The sequence below is a fragment of the Leucopleurus acutus genome (genome assembly GCF_964270905.1).
Source record: "Leucopleurus acutus genome assembly, chromosome: 4".
NCBI lineage: Eukaryota > Metazoa > Chordata > Mammalia > Artiodactyla > Delphinidae > Leucopleurus > Leucopleurus acutus.
This window is the reverse complement of record NC_139146.1, coordinates 2,228,651-2,249,264: the sequence shown is the minus strand read 5'-3', so window position 1 is coordinate 2,249,264 and position 20,614 is coordinate 2,228,651. Positions and strand designations below refer to the sequence as shown.

The window sequence follows — 20,614 nt, the reverse complement described above, 5'->3', positions numbered from 1 at the left end:
TCACCTCCACCTGCCAGTGAAACACCCCAAACCTGACTGCACTTGAGCTCATGACCAAACTGGCCAGTATGACGGTGACCAAATGACTGGCTGCCTCTGGGGACCTGAAGAGCCCCGCCCGTGAGCGCTCCACCAGCCCCTGGCCAAGGGCACTCGACTGTCCACGCCTCGTGTGCATTTGATGATGTGGCTGCTTTGGGCCCAGAAACAGCTGGTCCAGGGGCCGGGGCCTGGGGTAGAAGTGGCGGCCCTGGCTGGCCTCATTCCTGCCCCACCACTGGTCCAGTGGGCACAGATCCGCACCCGCCTGTGCTGAAAGGAGGCCCCGTGGATGGACTGAAAGGGAGCTGAGGACGTGCTTGGGCCTTTCTCAAGCAGTTGCCAGGACTCCAAGCTTTGCTCTTGACCAAGAGGGACGCAGACAACTAACGCTGTTACACCCTCGGGGCTGCCAGACCAGGCGAGCCTCTGGGCCCCACTGTGCAGGAGGGACACGGGGGACTCGGATCCCAACACCCGTCGGCCAGCCCCTGGGTAGAGCGCAGCCCCAGTCAGGACAGGAGCGGGGGGACGACAGTGTTGGTCAGGACGGAGGCTGCTCACGGCCAGGCGGGCCGGCCTGGTCGGCTAAGTGCCCAGGAGCCGCCCGTCACCAGTGGGAGAGCCTTGAGAGCCATCTGTGCCCCAGAGCTGACTGCCCACGACCAGGACAGCCACGGGGGAACCTTCCCAACTCGTAAGGGGGCAGGGGGAACTCCCGGTCAGACATCTGCACGCCAACACCTCCCTAAACGTGAATGCACAAAAAAGGGCGGCGTGTCGGGGGACTAGGGCTTGGGCGAGAGGAACGCCAGAGTTAAGTCTCGTGGAGGGAGAGGGAGGGGCTCCCGTCGACCTCCTCGGAGGCCGTGACACGCAGCACAGACTCGGCAATGCACAGACTGTACACGGGCATAGAAAGTTACCTTAAAATTAATCTCTTTACTGATATAATTAAACTTTAAATCCTGAGAAGAAAACAGAGACAGGGAAGAACGGCGCGGGCCATCGTGCTCCCAGCCACCCCGCCCCACCCAGGCCCGATGCCAGCGCGGCACGCAGGCCTGCAGGAGCCAGCGAGACCCCAGGACCCCGTGCCTCACTGGGGAGATGCGGGGGGTGCTCTGGGAGGCCCGTGGCATCACCTCCCGCCTGCGGGACAGCAGAGGGGCTAACGGCCGACCTGCGAGAGCCGAGGCGGGAGCAGCTGGGACCCGGTGACAGCGAACAGGCCGCACGTGAGGAAGCACACACCGGCGACTGGCATTTAACGCTAGCTCTAGCACGGGGGTCAGCAACGGCTGCTCTTGCCCCTGCAAGGACTCAGGCCCAACCCCCAAGATTCCTGCACACGTTCCCTGCACGCGGTGAGGCCGAGCCACGCGGTGCAGGCGGGGCCCCGAGTCCTGGCGCCACCTCGCCTCCGCCCACGTGGGCACTCAGCACGTGGTGACCTTGTGGACGTTCCGCAAACAAGCCAGCAGGCGGTGATACGGGTTTCCTGGCGCCGCGACCACCTCGAACACAGACTGGAAGGCCCTGCGGTCGAGCTCCTCCTCTATCTGGTGTCTATAGAAGTCCGCGGCCACCAGGCAGAAGAGGTGCACGTCCACGTGCTCCAGCTTGCCCATCCTGCTCACGACGTGGGGAAGGCTGGCAGGGCGGTTAAGGGCGCAAGGCTGCAAGTGTGGGGGGACCTGCCTCCCGTCCTCCCCGGGAACCCCTGCCCCGACACAGGTCTGCCAACGGCCCGGGAGCACCGAGTGCCAAGCCAAGCCGCGGACGGGGTGGAGGTGGCAGCTGCCTCCCACCTTGGCTGCGGGAAGCCAGAGCCCCCCGCGGAGGGCGCTCCTCTGGGCAGCACCTCCCTGGCCCGGCACCCGTGCGCCGAGGGCAGAGCCGTGCCGCCCTCCAGGGCCGCTGACAGCGCCAGGACGGCTGTCTGCTCCGAGGCTCTGCGGTCTGTCTTAGGGGGCGGCTGACAGGAGGGAAACGTCCCTTTAGCAGCCAGCATCTTGGGGGTGGGAACTGGATCTTCACTTAAGCTTTTACCCAAGAGAGTGATATGAGGCACGTGACAAAGAATAAAGAGAAGCAGCACGAGGGAAACACCCAGCTGCACGGACCAGAGTGGGCGGGAGGAGCTCTTTGCGGGGGGGTGGGGGGGGGTGGGGGTGGGGGGTGGGGGGGGTGGTCCCTCCCCCACACTCCTCAGAGAAACGCCCCGGCCCCGCCCCCACCCCTCCCGCTCAGCATGGGGAACACATGGTTTTCTGTTTCCTTGTCCACGGCTTACTCTCTTGGGGCTTAAGGTAAACAACACCTTGACACCTGGGCTTTCTGCAGAGCTTAGGTTTCCAAAACCTTAACGCAAACGTCAACCTGGATGTGGACGGAAGTGCTGCCCCTGAGTGCTACGTCCCGCGGGGCCCCAGGACCCAGGGAAGGATACATGGCCGAAACCCACGGGCTAGTGGAAGCGCTGACAAAGAAGCAGGAGAGGCTCCACATGGCCATGGCAACCGGAGTCCTCTGCGTGAAGTTGGAGAGGGACAGCATGACCCAGTCCCGGACCATGGACGACTGCCCTGTGCTGTGCAGAGTCTGGAACACCTGCAAGGGCAGAGAGCCCCAGGGGGCCACCCCGTCAACACCGGCTTCGGGGGAAGAGTGGTGGCTGGCTTCAAGGGGAGGAACTGGCAAGTCCCCGGGGCCGACACGTTCAGAGGGTAGTAGGCACCTGGTCTGGGGGTTCCTCTGCACTGGGCCCTCACCTGGTACACTACGGTGGCCATGAACTGCGGGTACGGTTGCTGGTTGGACAGAAACTCTCCAATGACCTTGTTCATGACGTCCTGGGGCGGGAAGAAGTCATCTAGAAACTGGGGGAGGATCCGCGCCACCACTCTGGCTTCACAGGGAAACCCCTTCCTGATCCTGCAGGGAGGAGACACAGATCAGAGCCTCGCCCTGCCCAGGGCTCCCCACCCGCGCGGGGGCCCCCAAGCCAAAAAGGGGTCCTGGAGTAACAAGCAGAAATGGTTTGGGGCAGTGGCATTATGGGGGAATTAAGTCAGTCGTAACAGAACCACGTCCTCGTTCGGGCCTGTCCTCACCAGTGTCCACACGCTCCTGGAACCTGTCAGCGTCTCGCCAGGCCCCCTTCTCTCCCGCCTGTCCCTGGTGCCCTCCTGCCACCTCCCCTCAACACACCCTCAGCGGGCATCTTGGGCAGCGTCCTTCCAGGTGCCAGCTGGGCAGGCGGCCAGCAGGCTACTCACGCTACCGTACCGTTAGCACACACCGCTGGCCCTCCGTATCCGCGGGTTCCGCACCCGCATTTCACTCCGCGGTTGGCTGGGTGAAGGCAGAGCCCGAGGACACGGAGGCGGAGTGCTCTCCACTATTTTGTGCCAGGGACTTGAGCATCAGCAGAGTTTGGAATCCGTGGGGGTCCCGGAACCAACCCCCGTGGGCACCGAGAGACGACCGTACAGGAAGGCTATGTGTGACTGAAGCACCAGAAGGGACCCAGAAACCGGCCCAGGCGTGCCTGTCCCACCTGCCTGCAGACGCCAGCCGCTGCCCAGCGTGGGCGACACTCACAACTGAAAGTCAGCTTTGTCAAGCCAGCGTCCCCCCGCGTGTCTGGAGGGTGGTCAGGCTGAACGCCGGCACTGCACTGGCTGAAGCGTTTATCCCACCAGCAGGCATGGGAATGCAAGCCCCACGTGGGCAGGGGCCTGCGTGGGCGGCTCTGCCCACCGTGGAGGGGCCCAAAGAATGCGAGGGAAGAATGACTGTAAACGCTTTCAACGCTCAACGTGAAAACAGCCCACGCGCTCAGCTTCCCACAGCCCCTCACCTGGCCAGAGCAGACGGAGAAAGTCCTGCTAAGTGTGCTCTTGTGAAACCCCAAATGGCCTCCTGCTGACCGAGCTGACCAGACCTGTCAGGCTGAGTGGTGCGGAGTCGGCTGCCCCAAGGCCACAGACACAGCATGTTGCCTGGACCAGGAGGCCTGGGGCAAAGCCGGACTAGGCCCCCTCACCCATTCTGCAGGACCGCAAACTGAGCCAGTCCTGGACACAAGGGCACACACGTCGGGGGCAGGCTCTCAAAGACGTCTGTCATTTAAGTCTGTACCACGGTCTACCGAAGCCTCTGAGCCACTGCAAACGTGGCTCCAAGGCTCCTCTCACAAGGCAGCAGGTCTGATGGCCAGTCCCGTTGCCGACCAGGGCTGCACGCCCAGTCTCAGTACAGGCCCTCCCGACACCACCACATGACCGGCACCGCCCCTCGCCTTCAGCAGACACGCCGGCACTGGGGACAGGGCGCTGGGGTCCTAGGACTGGCGGCTGGAGCAGAGCCCGAGGGCAGCGCGAGCGCGCTCAGGGCACAGGCGGGCTGAGAGCAGAGCGGGTGTGTAGGAAGCAGCAGCTCCCGGCTAACGCTCCAGGGCAGGGCAGGGCAGGGCAGGGCAGGCTCCATTCTTACCTGTCAAAAAGAACAGACACACGCTCCATGGCCACGATCACTGACTCGCTGTCAGGGGCGGCAGGGCTGGGGTCTGAGGTTCTGCCTGGACTGATTTTCTCTTTTCCTGAAACAAAGCCGGTCAGTTCTTTTCATTTGTAAAACTGGACAGGCTCTGTAAACAGGGCCTGGAACTCACACAGGAGTTTACTAAACACCTAGAGATGATCTGAGACCAGGTGGCGAGAGCCCCCAGCGCCCCAGGGCCCAGCCCAGCCACACAGGGCCCAGGGGTCTGTCTGCAGACCCGCTCCCAGGCGGGGTTCCGACACCCGCACAGCTCTGCAACCTTGAGAACTGGAGGGGCCTGTGGTCTGCGTCCCGTGCGTCCGGAGCTCAGCGGCACTGACCCGCCGGGCACAGGTGGCCCCCTGCTCACCTGTGTACATACAGGTGAGCATCAGGCCCAGGGCCGCCATGGCGCGGTGCGGGCTGTGCACGTTCACCCTGTCCACGCTCAGCTTGACCAGGGACTCCGCATCCAGCCGGGAGAGCTGCTCGGAGAGCAGGAGGCGCTCCAGGCCCCTCAGGACACAGTGGTAAACGATGGACGGGGTGGACTCCTCGCTTCCAGACAGCATCACCCCACACATCTGGACAGGAAGGAAGCCCTCCCAGTCAAAGAGGCACATCGGGCCCCCTGTCGCTCACGCACCTTCCCGCAGATGAAAACCACCACGGGCCCTGCTGCACAGGTCCCAGAGCACGGAGCCCACACCCCTTCCCGCTTGCCTGTATGATGGATGCGGAGAACTCCGGCCCGACGTCCAGAGGGTAGTTCTCAATCAGGTAGAAGGCCGTGGCACACATCACCAGCACGTGCTGCTGGCTGTGGATGTTCACGCAGCTGAGAACGAGACAAGGGCCAGGCTCAGCCACGCGTGGTGGCTACTCCCGCCTGATGGCACGTGGTATCCTCCTGTCTCAGTGACCGCAGCCACTGTCCCTGTGAGAAGGGTGCCCGCCTGGGTTCCTGCTGACCCCTGCCCATGATACGGCCGGGGGCTGACATACGCTTTGAAATGTGCAACGTCACTTCTCACAGCCCCCCACCTCTGGTCAGACAGAAGCCCTGGAGGGAGACAGCAGCAGGAGGTCCTGGCCGCTGCCACTCACTGGGCTGTGCCTTTGAGGTTGGAGAGGAGATAGTCGCTGATGACCGGGATGAGCTGCTTTGCGGTGTCGTCTAGGAGGTCGCACTCCAGCACGTAGAGGACGCCATGCAGGGCTCCGATCCTGCTGGGCAGATGGCCGCTCCTGAGCGTGCTCTCCAGCAGCCGGCTGACCGGCTCTGCCACGGCCTTGTCCTAGGGCGCAGCACACGCGGAGGCTAGCCTCACAGTGCCGTGGGGCGCCGAGAGAGGCTGGCCTCGCGCTGCGGTCGGGCCGGTGTGCAGAACAGAGCCCTCTGCGAGGCCTGCGTGCGGGGCTGGCGTCCGGGAGCTGGGGTGTCGGGATGGGGGGCTCCCTGGGCCTCCCCTGCTGTGTCTGTGCTGACACCCTTCCCCCCTCCCCGGGGCTGGAGTTCGGTGTGTGCCCGGCAGAGGGGCCTGCGGAGCCTGCGGGCCCGCAATGAGAGCCCCGGTTCTGCGTCTGACGAGCTTCCCTGGGGACAGCGTGTCGCTGGGGGTGGAGTGTGGCCCGCGTGACTCCACGGGACGGGGCTCTGGAAGCTAGCCCCTGTTTCCTCTGGACCTCGCCCCCAGGCCCTCTCCCTTCGGTGGTTCTGCTTCACGGCCCTTCGCTGTGATGGATCAGAGCCCTGAGTGTACGTGAGCCCTGCGTGTCCTCCTGGTGTGGCCTTGGGGACCCGCACAGCAGCCTATGCTAACTTGTAGGAAAATGGTCTTGGTTTCCCTCAGCAGCCTAAGCAGGATGGAGAGGGGTAGGGACCTAAACACTCAGCACCACACTCCGCACTTCAGATCGGCTTTGTATCAGAGAAGACCCTTCACAAGGCAGAGATGGCGACCACTGCTCTTCACAGACCACCTTGCCCAGACACAGGCGGCCACTGCTGGCCGAGGGCCTTGTCTCGCTCTGCAAAAGCCACAGAGGCTGCCCGGCCCGGCAGCCCCCCAGCACTGTCCTGTGGCCCCCGAGGACGTGACACTGCTGAGACTCCTACCCCTCCTGCCCGCACCCAGGGCCACCACCACCACCAGGACCCGCTGCAGGGCACCGCTACCACCACACTGGGCAACGGGGACGCCGGTGCTGCACGGGGCACAGGGGCACAGGCCACGACGTGCAGAGAGAGTGCCCTGAGGGAAAGTGCGCTGCCCTTCACACCGGCCGGGAGTCCACGTTCCGTGCCATCCTGCCTAAGCCTCTTCTTGAAAACCACGATCACCCGTTCCATTTACTGACAACACAACATTTACCTCAGGGATCTAGGCCAGAGCACAAACACAATTACCATGAAAACAGACCCAGCACTTGAAACTCCCGCAAGGACAAAAGGACCCCTTCAAGCCTGGCTGCACATCCCTCCCTCTCCACACCCAGAGGGCCGACACTTGGAAGAGCTGTCTGCTCAGCGGAAGGGACTCATTGTTTCTGTTCCCTGGACGGTGGCCCCAGGGCCGAAGGCCACTCAGGATGAACGGTACCTGCTCTGGGCCTTGGCTCGGAGGCACAAATTCAATGGGGGAACAGTCGGGAAGGAGGGGACCGTCAGGGTTCCGGTCGTAGACCCCAGCTCACACCCCACATCTGCCCCGTCCTGTGCGACCTGGAGCAAGTCAGCAGCTCCCTGCCTTGGCCTCCTCGGGAGCAGGTGGGATCACGGCGGCCCCACCTCCGCCAGCCTGTACACAGCGTGTGTGGGGCACGAGGGGGAGCTCCGCAAATGGCAGCGCAGTCAGGACAGACAGCATGGGTGTGGGATGTGGGAGAGGCACCTGGGTGCCACCCCGCCCCTCGCTGATGGGCCCAAATGCCCGGCTCACGGCGGCCACCCCTGCGTTTGTTCAGGGAACGAGTCTCTATTCTAGCATAGAGCTGGATTCCAGGAGACATGAGTGAGAAACAGCAGTGACCGGCGGATGTCACGTGGCCTGGAGTCACGCTATTTGCCTTCAACGGCAGGGCTGCTATTTTAACACGCTCTAAGACATGGCCGGGCCCGCGGTCAGTACTTCCTGCGTCTGTACCGCGGGGTGATGTGGCCACAGAAGGTGGCGAGTCCCGATCAGCTAGAGGCACAGCTACGAGGCTCAGGAGGAGGCCCGCCCGGGCCCCGGGCTCAGAACAGAGCACAGGACCCAGCTCCGGGGGTGGGAGCACAGGGTCAGAGACAAACGGCCCCGGGAGGAGGCCCTGGGGACCGGGAGCACGGAGGGCGGCAGCACACGGGGGAGGAGGGTGGGGCGCTGTGGGCCGCGGGCGACCGTCCAGGAGGAGCCAGCCCCGCTGCCCCGCCGGCACAGCCGAGCCCGTCCAGGGCCAGGCACCGGGATAACCTGAGGGACCAGGGGACAGGAGCCCCAGCCGAGGCTCGCCCAGCACCGCGCGCTCCACAGCGACGCGCGCCCAGGCCCCACGCCGCCTCCCACTCACCATCCCGAGGACGGCGGCCGCCTTGCAGGTGGCGGGTACCAGGTACTGTTGGAGAATCTCGTCTTCCGAAGGGTGCACCCTCCGCAGCTCCGTCAGCGTCAGGTACATCGTCTCAAACTGGCTGCGCTCCGTAAACAAGTCTGAGACCACGAGAAGCTGGCGACGGGACATTCGGGCAGGAAGGGGCGAGTTACGCTATGGGAAGTGCGCGACGCGGGACTTCACAGGGGCCCTGACCGGGAAAAGCAACCAACAAAACCCGGAAACCTACACTACGCTGTAGCCCTGTACCCGCACGTCCTCCTCGTGCCTGTACGCACACACTGCTGCCGCGTGGGAACCCACCCCCAGGCCACCGTCGGCGAAGCTACCCAAAGCCCCGGAACGGAGAAATGGGTGATCATTTCGGAAATTAGCGCTTTGGCGATGATTCTTTTTGTCTCCCCGAAACGTTCAGTGTTCACATTACGTCTAAAAACACACTTTGATGAGGCACGAAGGCCCTTTTTCCTTAGGAGCGTGAGGGAAGGCTGGGGTCGGCCCTTTCTCAGAGGCCCCAGGTGAGCTGAACCAACAAGCCAGCAGGACACTCAGCAAGTCACCTAAAAGAGCACTTCTCAGGTGAGCCTCTCAGGGCCACAAGGTCAAAACTATTTTCCTAAAAATGCTAAGACCCTACTTGCCTTTCTCTCCTGTGCTCTCCCAACTGTACAGTGGTATTTTCTAGGAATTACTTACTATTAACAGACTGAGTGCAGAGGAGATACAAGTGTCTTGGCCGCGCCATGCGGCATGTGGGATCTTAGTTCCCTGACTAGGGATCGAACCCTCGTTCCCTGCAGTGGAAGCGTGGAGTCCTAACTACTGGACCACCAGGGAAGTCCCCTCAGGGGACTTCTAATGAGCCAGACATTAAAGAGATTTGCAAAAGCGTACAAGAACTAATTTAAAAAAATTATTCTAAAATAGAAACTGTTATCCTTATTATTTTTAAATGGATAACTTTTAAAAATTTAAGCTCTTTAGCAGTACTTAAACTTGTTGACTTTTTTGAAAAAATCAATTTGTAACTTACATTACAAATTAAAAATGAGGTTCTTAAAAATCTCAACTTGACCAGATATGAAACAATTTAGAAAACTTTAAAGGAGTATTGAGAAAAACAGACTTGGAAAAAAAAAAGTCTGTCTTTACCTAAAAGAGACATCTCTCGGTAAAAATAATAAAAACTCTGTGCTGCACAGGTAAGAAGACGGTTCCAGTAACTGGGCATCTCTCCTTGCTGGATGGCTAACCTGGGTGACGTAGAGAAGCCAGCACTGAATAAGTAACTTTTAAACCTTCTCAGATGTGACTTCCAATACTGCAAGCACGGATGGATGTCACCGACAGACACCAACGCTCCTTGGGGTCCCCACCAATCTCAAGGATGCAGAGAAACCCCCTGGCCGACAGCTGGGGAACAACTGCTCTAAACTGGTGCTTCTCAAGCGCCAATTTGGTGGTTGGGTGGTCGGTGGGTTGGTGGTCAGGGGACCGTCTGTCACAAGCCCCCGAGGAGACAACGTGGACAAGGACGGTGACCCTTCAGACCTTATGGTTAACGTGCCATCCCCACGACACCCCCGCTGGACTGACGGGTGTCGCTGCCAGGGACTGGACCAGCGGAAACCACTCCTTCACTGGCTCCAGAACTACTACATCCTCCACCTGTGTCTACGCGTCCCCGCACGGGCGCCCAGAGGCCGGGAACCCCGGGCGGGAGGCGGGGTGGGGGGAGGCAAACGCACCGACCGCACCACCTCGCTGATCAGGATGACGGGGGTCCTCCTGGCTGAACTTGACGGCAGGATCCAGCGACTGTACAACTCGAGCAAAAACTGCGAACAGGAATGGATGTCGACTCCAGCCCGGTGTTTCCTGCAATGTCCCCCCAACAGAGATGAGAGGTTCATTTCCAGAAACAGCCCAGAAAGTCAAGTGACTAATCAGAGCTCTCCGAGCGCTTGAACACAGAAGGCAGACGGGAACCTGGCGCTGACTGGAGACGTGGGCGGGGACGACGGCGCGGGGGCCTCCTCCTCCTCGGCCCACTCCTCCTCTCTCAGGGGCGTGACGCTGCTCCCCAGCCACACGGAGCGGATGGACACCTTCAAGGGGCACAGGACAGGGAGCTGACGCTCAGGGCCGGAGGCAAGGGGCGCGGAGCCGCAGGTGCGGCCCGGCGCCCCTGAGGCGAGCAGCCCCCGGCACTCAGCAGGGCTGCCGGGCGCTCTGCCTTCAGGACTCAGGGCCTGATGAAGCGCCGGGCGGGAGCGGCCGAGGAGAGGGAAGGAAAGAGCCTCTAGGGAAGGACACTTTCACTCCTAAGGGACATCTGCGTGAGGTCTCGGCACAAAACTGAACCAGAATGTGAGACCTCTTTTCAAAACTTGTCCTCACTGGCAGTCACTTGAGGACCCCGTTTCTCTGAATTACTTGCTTAACAAAGCCCCCCACAAATGCAACAGAATGCCATGCTTATTCTGCAGAGGGCGCGGTGGGGAGGAGCTTGAGAACCCCGACAGGCCCCCCGGTCCCCTCGCGCCCCATGGGGCCTCGCGCTGGACGGAGGCTGGGGGACTGACCTGGCCGAGGTTGTAGCTCGTGTTCCCCAGCTCCCGCTCGGGGTTGACCTGCAGCAGGACCTTGTCGTGGCTGGTGAGGGCACCTGCGGGAGCAAGGGCGCGTGAGTGCCGCCCGCACAGCCGCGAGCGGCTCGGGGGTGCTCTATCCCTTCACAACCCGTTAAGCCGGCAGGGCCGGCGGGGCGATGCTGAATTATCACTTTTTCTCTGTAACGGACCAGCTTCAGACTCTGAACAGGAACCAGTTGTGGGCTGAGGTGTAAAAGCTAAGAGTCAGTAGCCGCGAAGGAGGCGACTACCCAGCCGGCGGCCCTCTGGGAGCCCAGACGACAGCTTTGGTGGACGGGCCCTCCTGGGGCCCCGCCTCGGCGCCAGGACTGTCCAGCTGTGCCCACCGGCCCAGGGCATAAGCTGACACCCACGCTCAACCCGTCCTCCCCGCAAGTCCCAGGGACACCCGGCCCTCTCCCCACAGGTACCTGTAGTAGCTGGAGACAGAGAAGGGATGGGGTCCCGCGCCTGGTACAGATGATGGGTGGCGATATTCTCCCTCTTTGAAACCATCGCTTGAATTTCCTGCTCTACGATTCCTCTGATGATGCGCAACTTCCTCCCAAACCTAAGGTTCAGAACAAAGGTTACAGGACATCTGGCTCCTCCGAATCTTACAAGTGGAAACCGCCAGGCTTCCCCCAGCTTTGCCTCAAGGAAACACAGGCACCTCCAAGCCCCAGGCCCACACCCTCTGTGGGCGGTTCCCGTCCGCAGGCCCTGCACAGGTGCTCTGTCAGCTCCTTCGGAATCTGCCCTCCACACCGCATGCCTGAGTCATCAGGCCTCAGCTAGCCAGCCACTTTGGGTCTGCACCCCCCGCACGGGGTTTCTGTCTTTAATTCCGGCAGCAAAGGCAAGGGCACCCTGGCGCCTCCCTGCTCCCACCGAGGCCGCCCCTGGAGACACGCGGCTTCTCGGGCAAACCTGGTGCCGAGAGCTTTCAGGGGCTTGTTCCGGGGCTGCTGCTCCAGGCAGCTCACGGCTGGGTTGCCGGCAACAGGCACCGTCATCGCGCTCAGCACCAGGGAGGTGATGGCCTGCACGGCCAGGACGTGGATCTGGGTCCTCTCCGTGTCTTCCTGGAAGGGGAGCCCACGTCACCAAGTCACAACACAGGCAACAACGCTGCCCCACCTGTGGGCAGAAGCTGCGGGCCGTGGCTGTCCAGCCACGTGGCCTTGAGGGCGGGCCCCCCCCCCGAGTGCGACAGAGGGATGTGCCTTCCCAGCCAGGGTCCTGTTGTGTCTGCGTCAGTTCACCAGAACCCACACACATCTGTGGTTTGAGATGAATCTGATGGGCAAATGGCTGCTTTTGAAAGCAAGGTCTCCTACAGGCACAAACCTCCAAACAGGAATTACTTTTAAGAAACTGTCCTTAAATTTCCTCACTGATTTTAGGGACTCTGCATATGACACCCTGTTAGTTCCACACCTGTGAAAGACAACCTGATGATTCCTGACATACATACTCTTTGAACTGCCATTTCCGGGCGTTCATACCATACCTTCTGTCAGAATTAAAAACGTGTCTCATGACTTAATGTTTCAGGCTTTGCTTTATCTGAACATGTTTTTTTATTAATATTAAAGTAACATAATATGCATTAATACCCCAAGAAGCCTGATAAAATTTTCGCAAAACGGTCAAGAGAAATGAACACAGGTACGTATGTGTGGCCTTTATGACGTGCCTTCTCATTCTGATGAAATGTTGCTACCCACTGTACCCTGAATATTGAGAAACAAAACTGAAAAATATTTTCAAGAAAGGACATAATGCTACTGACCCTGAAAGGGCAGTGCACTGTGGTAAAGGCACTCCGGCCGCGATTCTAGGGTACCCAGACCTTGGGGAGGCTCATTCCTGCTCTGGAACACCAGTCATGACATGATCTGGCTACCTTTTAAAAACACGGTGAGACAGAAAAGTAAGAGCTTGCTGCCCTGCCTCTCCCAGCACGCACGGCTCGCGAGCTGCTGCAAGTGCCCGTGCGCCGGCCAGCAGACACCGGCGCCCGCCCGCGGCCTTACTTCGGGGGGGCTCTCCTCTTGCTCCATCACGAGGGGCTGAGTCACCAGGACACCGAGGAGGGTGGCCCACGTTTCCTCAAACTGGGTACGGCTGGTCCACCCTAGAAATGCAAATGTCACTTTAGACAGAGGGTCCCCTGCTGCTCAGACTTTTCGATGCCATGTGGCAGCTGGGCCCTCCGGCTCTCACTGGCCCAGGCGCCACATACAGCCGCTCCCTGGACCCTCACAGCAGCGCTGCGACGCGGCAACACTGCGGGCCGAGCCCAGTGGTGACGAGACCGAAGCACACAGGTCCAAAGGCACACAAGAGGCCAGGCTGAGTTCAGCCCAGGTAGCCCGGCGAGAGGCACCCTCTGGAGCCCTGCTGTGTAGACGCAATGAAGTAAAGGGACATCTGAGCAGGCTACACTCAAATGGGGTCTGAGCCGCTTCTACCCTGCTCACCAGAGGGTTGGACAGTCCTCCAGAAATCACATCCCCAGACTGAGTGTACACCCCAGACCACAGAACTGCACTTCTGAGTGGGTGAAGGGTGTGCTGTGTGAATTCCACCTCAGTACAGCTGTTAGAAAAGTCAAAGCGCTGGTCCCTCTGACCCCACCAAGAAGAACAGTAGGTAAAAAAAGAATGTAATCTAGGGGCTTCCCTGGTGGCGCAGTGGTTGAGAGTCCGCCTGCCGATGCAGGGGACACAGGTTCGTGCCCCAGTCTGGGAATATCCCACATGCCGCGGAGCGGCTGGGCCCCTGAGCCATGACCGCTGAGCCTGCGCGTCTGGAGCCTGTGCTCCGCAACGGGAGGGGCCACAACACTGAGAGGCCCGCGTACCACACACACACAAAAAAGAATGTAATCTAGCGGGGGTGTGTGCGCTCAAGCCCTCGGGGAAGGCATCTCTGAGGGGCCACCCTCAAGCACCATCGTCACAAGCTGCACTCAAGGTGCTGTTTGATGAACGATTGTTTCAAGGGCTGCGCTAACGTCCCCACCCGTGACCTTGGAGGTGGAGGTGGCCATGTCACTTGTACTAGGGCTACAAGTGACAAGAATGCAGGTGTTGAGGCCAGAGGCTAAAATGACCTGCCCCACACTACACGAAGCCCAGTGTTGCCCACCTAAAGCCTACTTCCCCCCGCCACCTCTGGCTCCATCCCGCCCAGGCTCCTGGTTCTGCATCCGAGAAAAGGGGCACCAGTGACCACATAGGAAGCACTCAGAGGGAATCAACTGCCGCCCTTTAGCTTAGGTGCTACACAAAGGCTGAATGTGCCTTAGCATTACCAATCACTAGGGTATCCTTCCTGACCGGAAACAAGCCTGACGCATGAAAATCTGGCATTAAACTCACACACACACACACACACTTGGATCAAACTCTTCACCGTGACACCTTTGTGTACATTACAGAACGTATTCACGATTACGTTATGCCTTAACTCTTTTGTGGAATAAAAGGAGAAGACGGGTCCCACTACTGCAGCCCTGGCTCCCCCAGGGCAGGCACATGATGACGTGTAACCACATCGGAGGGGAGACCCGGACTACCTAGCGTATTGATGCGGTAGATAAACTCTTTGAAGACTTCCTTTTCCTGGAGGAACTCCACGGGGATCTCGGGGAACACGGTGCCAAAATCCCCTCCTGGTTTGGGTGACCATCCGAGCTTCCACACCTGAGAGGATGAAAGAGACACAGTCTCCCGAGTCAAGTCAGGATGGCCGAACCGCGAGGGAGCCAGGAAACACGCTTTCTCTAGCCGCAGCTCCCTGGCGGGCCACCTCTTCCTGAGCGCAGACACGGCGGAGGGAGGGCCCTGGGCGCTGGTGCCGCGGGGGCTCCCAGACCTGCCCAGGGCCGCCCGCGCAGGTGCCCCCAACCCTTAGAGGCTGGCAGGAGCACGTGAGGTTCGGCCACACACAGCAATATTTACCGCGAGCAGGCACGACAAGAGCCACGCCAGCCGTTTGTAAACTCCGTCAAGTCCAGCTCTGTCGTCTGGTGCTGCCACGCTCACCGGAGGGGCCGAGGCTGCCCCGGCAGCAGGAGCCCAGCTCCCAACCGGCCGAGCCGACCCCCTCGGAGGACACAGGCCGCAGCCGGCCAGAGCTCGCACTCTGCATCCCCAAAGCCGGCCACGTGGGCCTCGAGGAGGTGGCCGGCTGGCCCCCGCAGCCCCAGCGCCCACTGGCCTCTGGAAGACGCCCTCTCAGCCTCTTACCTGCTCCCCGAACCCTCCTGAACGTCCCGTGGGAGGGTCGTGGAGCCGCGTGGGTTCAAGCCCACGCTCGCAGAGTTTCATCTACGGCGTGCGTGGTCTGGGCGGCTCCTCCCACGTCCAGGCCAGCCATCGAAGCCTCTGGACTGTGCCCGCCTGCATCGGCTCCCTGCTCCCACCCAAAGGTGAGCCGTCTCGACAACTGCAGCGACGGCTCAAGCGCGGCGCCCGGGCTGAGACCCACACCTGACTTCCCCAGCTCTCCCCACCCCGGGGTGCCGGGTTTCGCCAACGCCCACAACTCCCAGTTTCCACAGCGACCCCAGGACAGCACGTCACTGGGTTTTTCCCCAGAAAGAGCTCCCACAGCGAAACCCTCTTCACCCTTGGGGTCGGGGCGCACCACGGCCTCGGTGCAGCCGCTGCAGAACCTCACACACACAGAGGCTGAGCCCCGCCGGCGGGCACGCACCCCTCCAGGCGGCGACAAGCGCCTGCCTCTCGGTCCCGGCCCACCTCCCCCTGCCGGCTCCAGCCCGCGGGTGCCGGCCCATCGCCCTATCTCTCCCTCCAGCAGGTGTGAGGGCAGCAGCGCAGCTTCCTGCACCCGTGGCCCGCCTCCCTAGGCCCCTCTGTGACGTGGAGCCAGGTCCCACTGACGACGCCCACCTGACCCTGGTTCCAAAGCCAGCTTTAAAAGAGTAGAGGAGCTGCAGCTGTGCCACACCCCCCCCCCGAGCTTCCCCCGAGGGTGACTACCTAAAGGGAAACGCTCACTCCAGGAGGTATCATTTCTGCTCTCCCGTTCAACAGATGAGCCTGAGGACCTCGGAATCACATCCAGCATCGTGGGAGAAAAAAAATCTCATTTCGTCATGTGATGATGCCCCACCCCATTTCGGAGCATTTCTACTCACGACTGAGCCACATCACGCCCGAGGAAACCAGCCCGGTGTCACGAATGCAACCAAGGAACGCCCTGGCCACCGCAAGTGGGCATCTGAGCCGCTTCGCACTCTCAGAGTCCCGAGCCTGGGGCCTGCCTGCGTGTCCCCATCACTTGGGTCCTGTGCAAAGGGAGGGACAGACTCACCAGGGGCGGGACGCGCGTGTAGCTGTTGACGAGGGGCAAGCGGGCCAGGCTGATGACGATGTTCTTGAGCACCGGCGTGAGGAACGCCGGGGCGCTGCTGTTCCTTTTATGACCCAAGGCCAGCACCAACGGCAGTGCCTCCACCATCTCGGCCACCATCCCACAGGCTGCAGTGACATACTGAGGGTCTAAACAGGCACCGTGGGTGACAGAGGACCATTCTGTCAAAACACACCCCAAACCCACCATCCCTCCCCCTGACCTTCCCACCCTCGCAGATAGTAGGCACAGCCCCACCGCCGGCCACGCCCGCCAGGAACGTGGAGCCCATGAGACTCTAGGTGGTCGCTGAAGGCCTGCAGATCTCACCTCCTCCACATCCACCTAAACAAGCAGTCCTCTCACATCTGCCAAGACTGGCACAAACACCTGGGACCTGGTCCCAGCCTCCCAGCCACCCTGCGTGTGCAGCCAGCTGACGCCCAGGAGGAGGCTGCAGCCCCTCCCCAGGGCTTTGGCTTTCTCTGGCTCTCCCAGGACCCTGTGCTCGCTCGCCCCTAGGCCGGTGTGGAGAGACCCACGCCGTAATCCTCGGTTCACCGTTTCCCCAAGATCAGGGGTGCTGGTGGCTGGTGGCGGGACCCTGATGGGCTGCCCTATGATACCTCGAGTCCTACCCGAGAAGCCCCGAGACAGAACGCTGAGGAAAACCCCACGTCCTGAGGGTTTAAGCACCACTGCGCCTCGAGGGCAGGGGCACTTTCTTCCTCACTTTGAGCCTGGCATCGAGTATGTGCCAAAAAATTATTTGCCAAGTTGATAAATGTTTAGGGTTGTGGACGGATACTATCCACCGTCCATGAGATTCAACAGTCTAGGCAACTCCTTCACAGAGAGAAGGAATGACCAGTGGACTTAAGGAATCGAGCCCTGAACTGAGAGAAACAAGGGTGACTTTAATACCGTTTCCGGGACCACCTTTTAAGAGGTACCATCCTACTGAGGTGATAAGGAAAGCGCGCTTCCTCCTCTGGCCAGGATGAAATTAACCAGCCTAAATGGGGCCGTGGAGAATGAGCGCAATTATATTAACCCAAACTAAACATGCTCCAGCCAGTGGGCCTGCCTGCTCTGACTCAACCACATGAAGAGCCGCAACTATTTTCAGAGGAATGGAAACTCAAATTACAACTAAAATACGGTGACACTCCCTGAGCGCTTACAGCAAGCCTGGCCCTTGTCATGGGTTCTCTACGTGGATTAATGGACTTAATCCTACGGCAGCCCCATCAGGTGAGTACGATTCTTATCCGTACTGCAGAAGCACAGGGTAGTAACTTGCTAAGGCCACACAGCACAAGGTGGCCGGGCAGGAAGTGAGTGTTTGCACGTTCCTCCGTTAAGTCACAGACTCGGGGATGGCAGAACCAGAGTCTTAAGACAGAGGCTCAGGGAAGAGCTTGGCTGTGAACAAAACACCACCGCTTCTAGATGCTGTGCAATTGTAAAACCTTGAGTGGGTAACAAGAAGAACAATTCCTATCTTAACACCACCAACAGGAACACTCTTGTCGTTAACTGGGGTTGAGCAAGAGCTGGCAAGAAAGGACACAAAGCATTTATCTACCTGCTACTCAAAAGGCATGTTTCTTAAGCCAACAGAGCATGGGTAAGATTTCGATACTCCAAGTAAGAGTGTTCCATAAGAAAGACGGCCAAGAACTGCCAGGCGGGGCATTTGCTTCCCCCCTTTGTGGGACAGGCTGCAGGTTGGCATTCCCACCAGACCCTCTGGGGAAAGAGCCTGGAGGCCCCTGGTGACAAGAAGCTTTCCTCACAACGTGCCTTGCCACCATTTTCAGAGTAAAATACCTGAATCGGGAGAAAGTACATGAAAAACTAAGGTACGTGGCTACATCTAGGTTTAAATGATTTTGAATAGGTTTAAATGAATGAGATGTGCATTTTTTTTCTTTTCTTTCTTTTTCTTCAGGGAGAGGAGGAATTTTCATTTAGAAGTCCACCAAAATATATGGCTGAAACAGGCACTCAGGTTACCTAACATTCACATGGTATTTCCACTAACTTTAAGTTTCTTAGTATTTTTATTCATTCATTCGTTACTCAACAAACATGTGTTGATCACTTACAGCAGTGAGAACACAGAGGAGGAAAACGGACACCCTGCCCACAAGGAGCTCGGAGTCTGAGGTAAAGGACCCAGAAGCAGCAAGTGCAGGGCGAAAACAGAGGCGGGGAGCGGGGGGGAAAGCGAGCGAGGATGGAGGTCAGGAGGCTCCCCGACGAGCACGACACCCCAGCGGAGTGTGGGGTTCACAGGGAGCTAGACAGCAGAGGGTGCCCGCCAGCGGGACGTGCGGGGCAGCCCCTCGAATCGCCCCCGAACTCGGGGACGAGCGCCAGGACGCAGCCAAGTGAAGGCAGGCGGCTTCCCACGTCCACACTGACCGCTTTAAAGGTCTCTCCTGTGAGTGAATGTCAAGCCCCCAAAGACACTAGGTAAGACGTACTCTGTGTGTTTGCATCCACTTCGTCCTCTCTGGCGGCCTGTGGGGTGTTCGTCCTTCTTTCTGGACTAAGAAGCTGGTCCCCAGGCTGCACCACAACTAAAACCACAACAGAGCAAACAGAAGAATTCCCATTCCTTTCATTCAGATTTTCACATTCATGCAGCCTCATGAACGTTTCAAAGTGACAGACTATGTCAAATGAGGTCTAGATTTCCTAGAATCAACTTTAGACCATTTTAGATGCACCAGACTCAGGTATCAATCTCTAGGTTAATCCAAAGTGCACAAGGATTTGGACTTCTCCCTCGGAGTTCCAAGTCCTTCCCACTGTCTGCTGTTTGCCACCTCTAACCTGGGAGGTCTTTATCAGATGGTTCGTGATTCATTACTGCTAAAAGCATCAATGCAACCCCCAAGAAGTCTGGCTTTGATAAATTAGCCCCTGGATCTTCGTTTTCAAGTTGACTACAAATGCACAGATGAAAACAATTTAAACAATGACTCTTCAAAACACCACTCTATAATGCTTGATTTAAAAATACAAAACTTCAAGACACCCTCTAACATGTTAAACTATAATGTCCAATTTTTAAAAATTGTGGCTAATGACCCTTGTTAAGGACACTGTCCCTTGAAAAGAGTAAGTCACTTTTATTTTTCAATATACTAGTATTACAATGCCGTACAGAAACAAGCATTCCAACTATAATAGAAAACAAGTAATTTTTTGAATACAATCTTATTAATCTTATGATCATCTAGGACTAAAAGGATGAAACAGTCAACTAGGACCAGAAATCAAAGGGACGTAAATTAGAAGTATTTTTAATGAAAGCTCGAATTCCAAAATCTAAACAAAAGGACTGCAAAAGCAAACTCAAGTTAAATTCCAGGGTAGACCCCAAGATACTGGAGAGTGAGGCAAGGCCCATACTTCATCCACCTCTTCACCCCCAATTCCCAACTTAGCACCTGGGCAGACAGGTGGCACAAAATGAACGTCTGTGACTACATCTGCGGAGCTGATTACTGGTTCAAGTGACAAAGGAAAGAAACCGTCACGGTCATGGACTCACGGGCTTCCAGGATGAACCGCACACAGTGGATGAGAGAGCAGGCGTGGGTCACCATCTCAGGGGAGGACAGCAGGCTCCAGAGGCCGGGCAGCTGCAGAGCCAGGCAGCAGCAGTCCAGGCCCGCCTGCAGGTCCAGACTCAGAGGGATCTGCTCGTGGATCAAATGCCACGACAGGGCCTGGAGGGGCAGGTGCGTGTTAATGCAGGTTTGACCCACACCTCCTTCCTGCCACAGGGGCTGGCAGGGAAGCTGAGAACCCCCGGCCGTCGAGGAACTGTCCAAAGCTCCCTGCAGAGGGATGGCTCTTGGGCCACCATCCCCAGCTCCCTCCGGTTCAATCCTGACCCACCTGCTCACTGAAGTACCCCCCTCCCACTCCCACTCTGGGAGTGGAACGCAGAATGCCCAACCTGATGTGGCTGCCCGCCCCCAGCCCCAGCTGCCCTGGCCACACAGCCGGCGGGCTGGGCTCTCCCTCGGGGCTCCCACTGCCCAGGGCCTCGCCTCAGCTGCAGTCACAGAGGCTGAACCTGACAGCCGCGCTGGGGTTCAAATGCTGGAATGGCTACTTCCCAGCGGGTGAAGTCGCTGAGCCTCTTAAGCCCTGCTTCCCTCATCTGTAAAACGGGAATAACAGCCCACCTCCCAGGATTGCAGTGAGACCTGAATGAGATGATGCAGGGCATACGGGCACGTGATGGCTGGCAGGGGCCACTCTGTACTGTAATCGTACGCTTGTTTGCCAGCCTTCCGACTACGCTGAAGCCTAAAGGGCAGGGGTCACAACTATCTGGCTCGGCCTGGCTCAAGTAGGCGCTTGTTTGTCGCCTTCTGAACAGCTGG

At 59.1% G+C, this 20,614-nt stretch overlaps 1 protein-coding gene across 3 annotated transcripts in view; it reads right to left on the bottom strand.

Moving 5' to 3' along the window:
- Positions 1-961: 961 nt before the first annotated feature.
- The window catches only part of HTT (huntingtin), a 136,798-nt gene continuing 117,145 nt past the window's right edge, over positions 962-20,614 (bottom strand). For all 3 annotated transcript variants that reach the window (XM_082838801.1, XM_082838802.1, XM_082838803.1), the window contains 18 exons: positions 19,771-19,948; positions 18,695-18,790; positions 16,164-16,351; positions 14,401-14,527; positions 12,854-12,954; positions 11,745-11,899; positions 11,246-11,385; positions 10,767-10,849; positions 10,171-10,289; positions 9,930-10,059; positions 8,140-8,295; positions 5,695-5,885; positions 5,311-5,425; positions 4,958-5,171; positions 4,540-4,645; positions 2,814-2,976; positions 2,492-2,652; positions 962-1,692 (listed from right to left, as the gene is read on the bottom strand). In XM_082838801.1, coding sequence (XP_082694927.1) covers positions 1,479-1,692; positions 2,492-2,652; positions 2,814-2,976; positions 4,540-4,645; positions 4,958-5,171; positions 5,311-5,425; positions 5,695-5,885; positions 8,140-8,295; positions 9,930-10,059; positions 10,171-10,289; positions 10,767-10,849; positions 11,246-11,385; positions 11,745-11,899; positions 12,854-12,954; positions 14,401-14,527; positions 16,164-16,351; positions 18,695-18,790; positions 19,771-19,948 — 2,637 coding nt within the window. In that variant the 3' untranslated portion in view covers positions 962-1,478. The remainder of the gene's footprint in view (positions 1,693-2,491; positions 2,653-2,813; positions 2,977-4,539; positions 4,646-4,957; positions 5,172-5,310; positions 5,426-5,694; positions 5,886-8,139; positions 8,296-9,929; positions 10,060-10,170; positions 10,290-10,766; positions 10,850-11,245; positions 11,386-11,744; positions 11,900-12,853; positions 12,955-14,400; positions 14,528-16,163; positions 16,352-18,694; positions 18,791-19,770; positions 19,949-20,614) is intronic.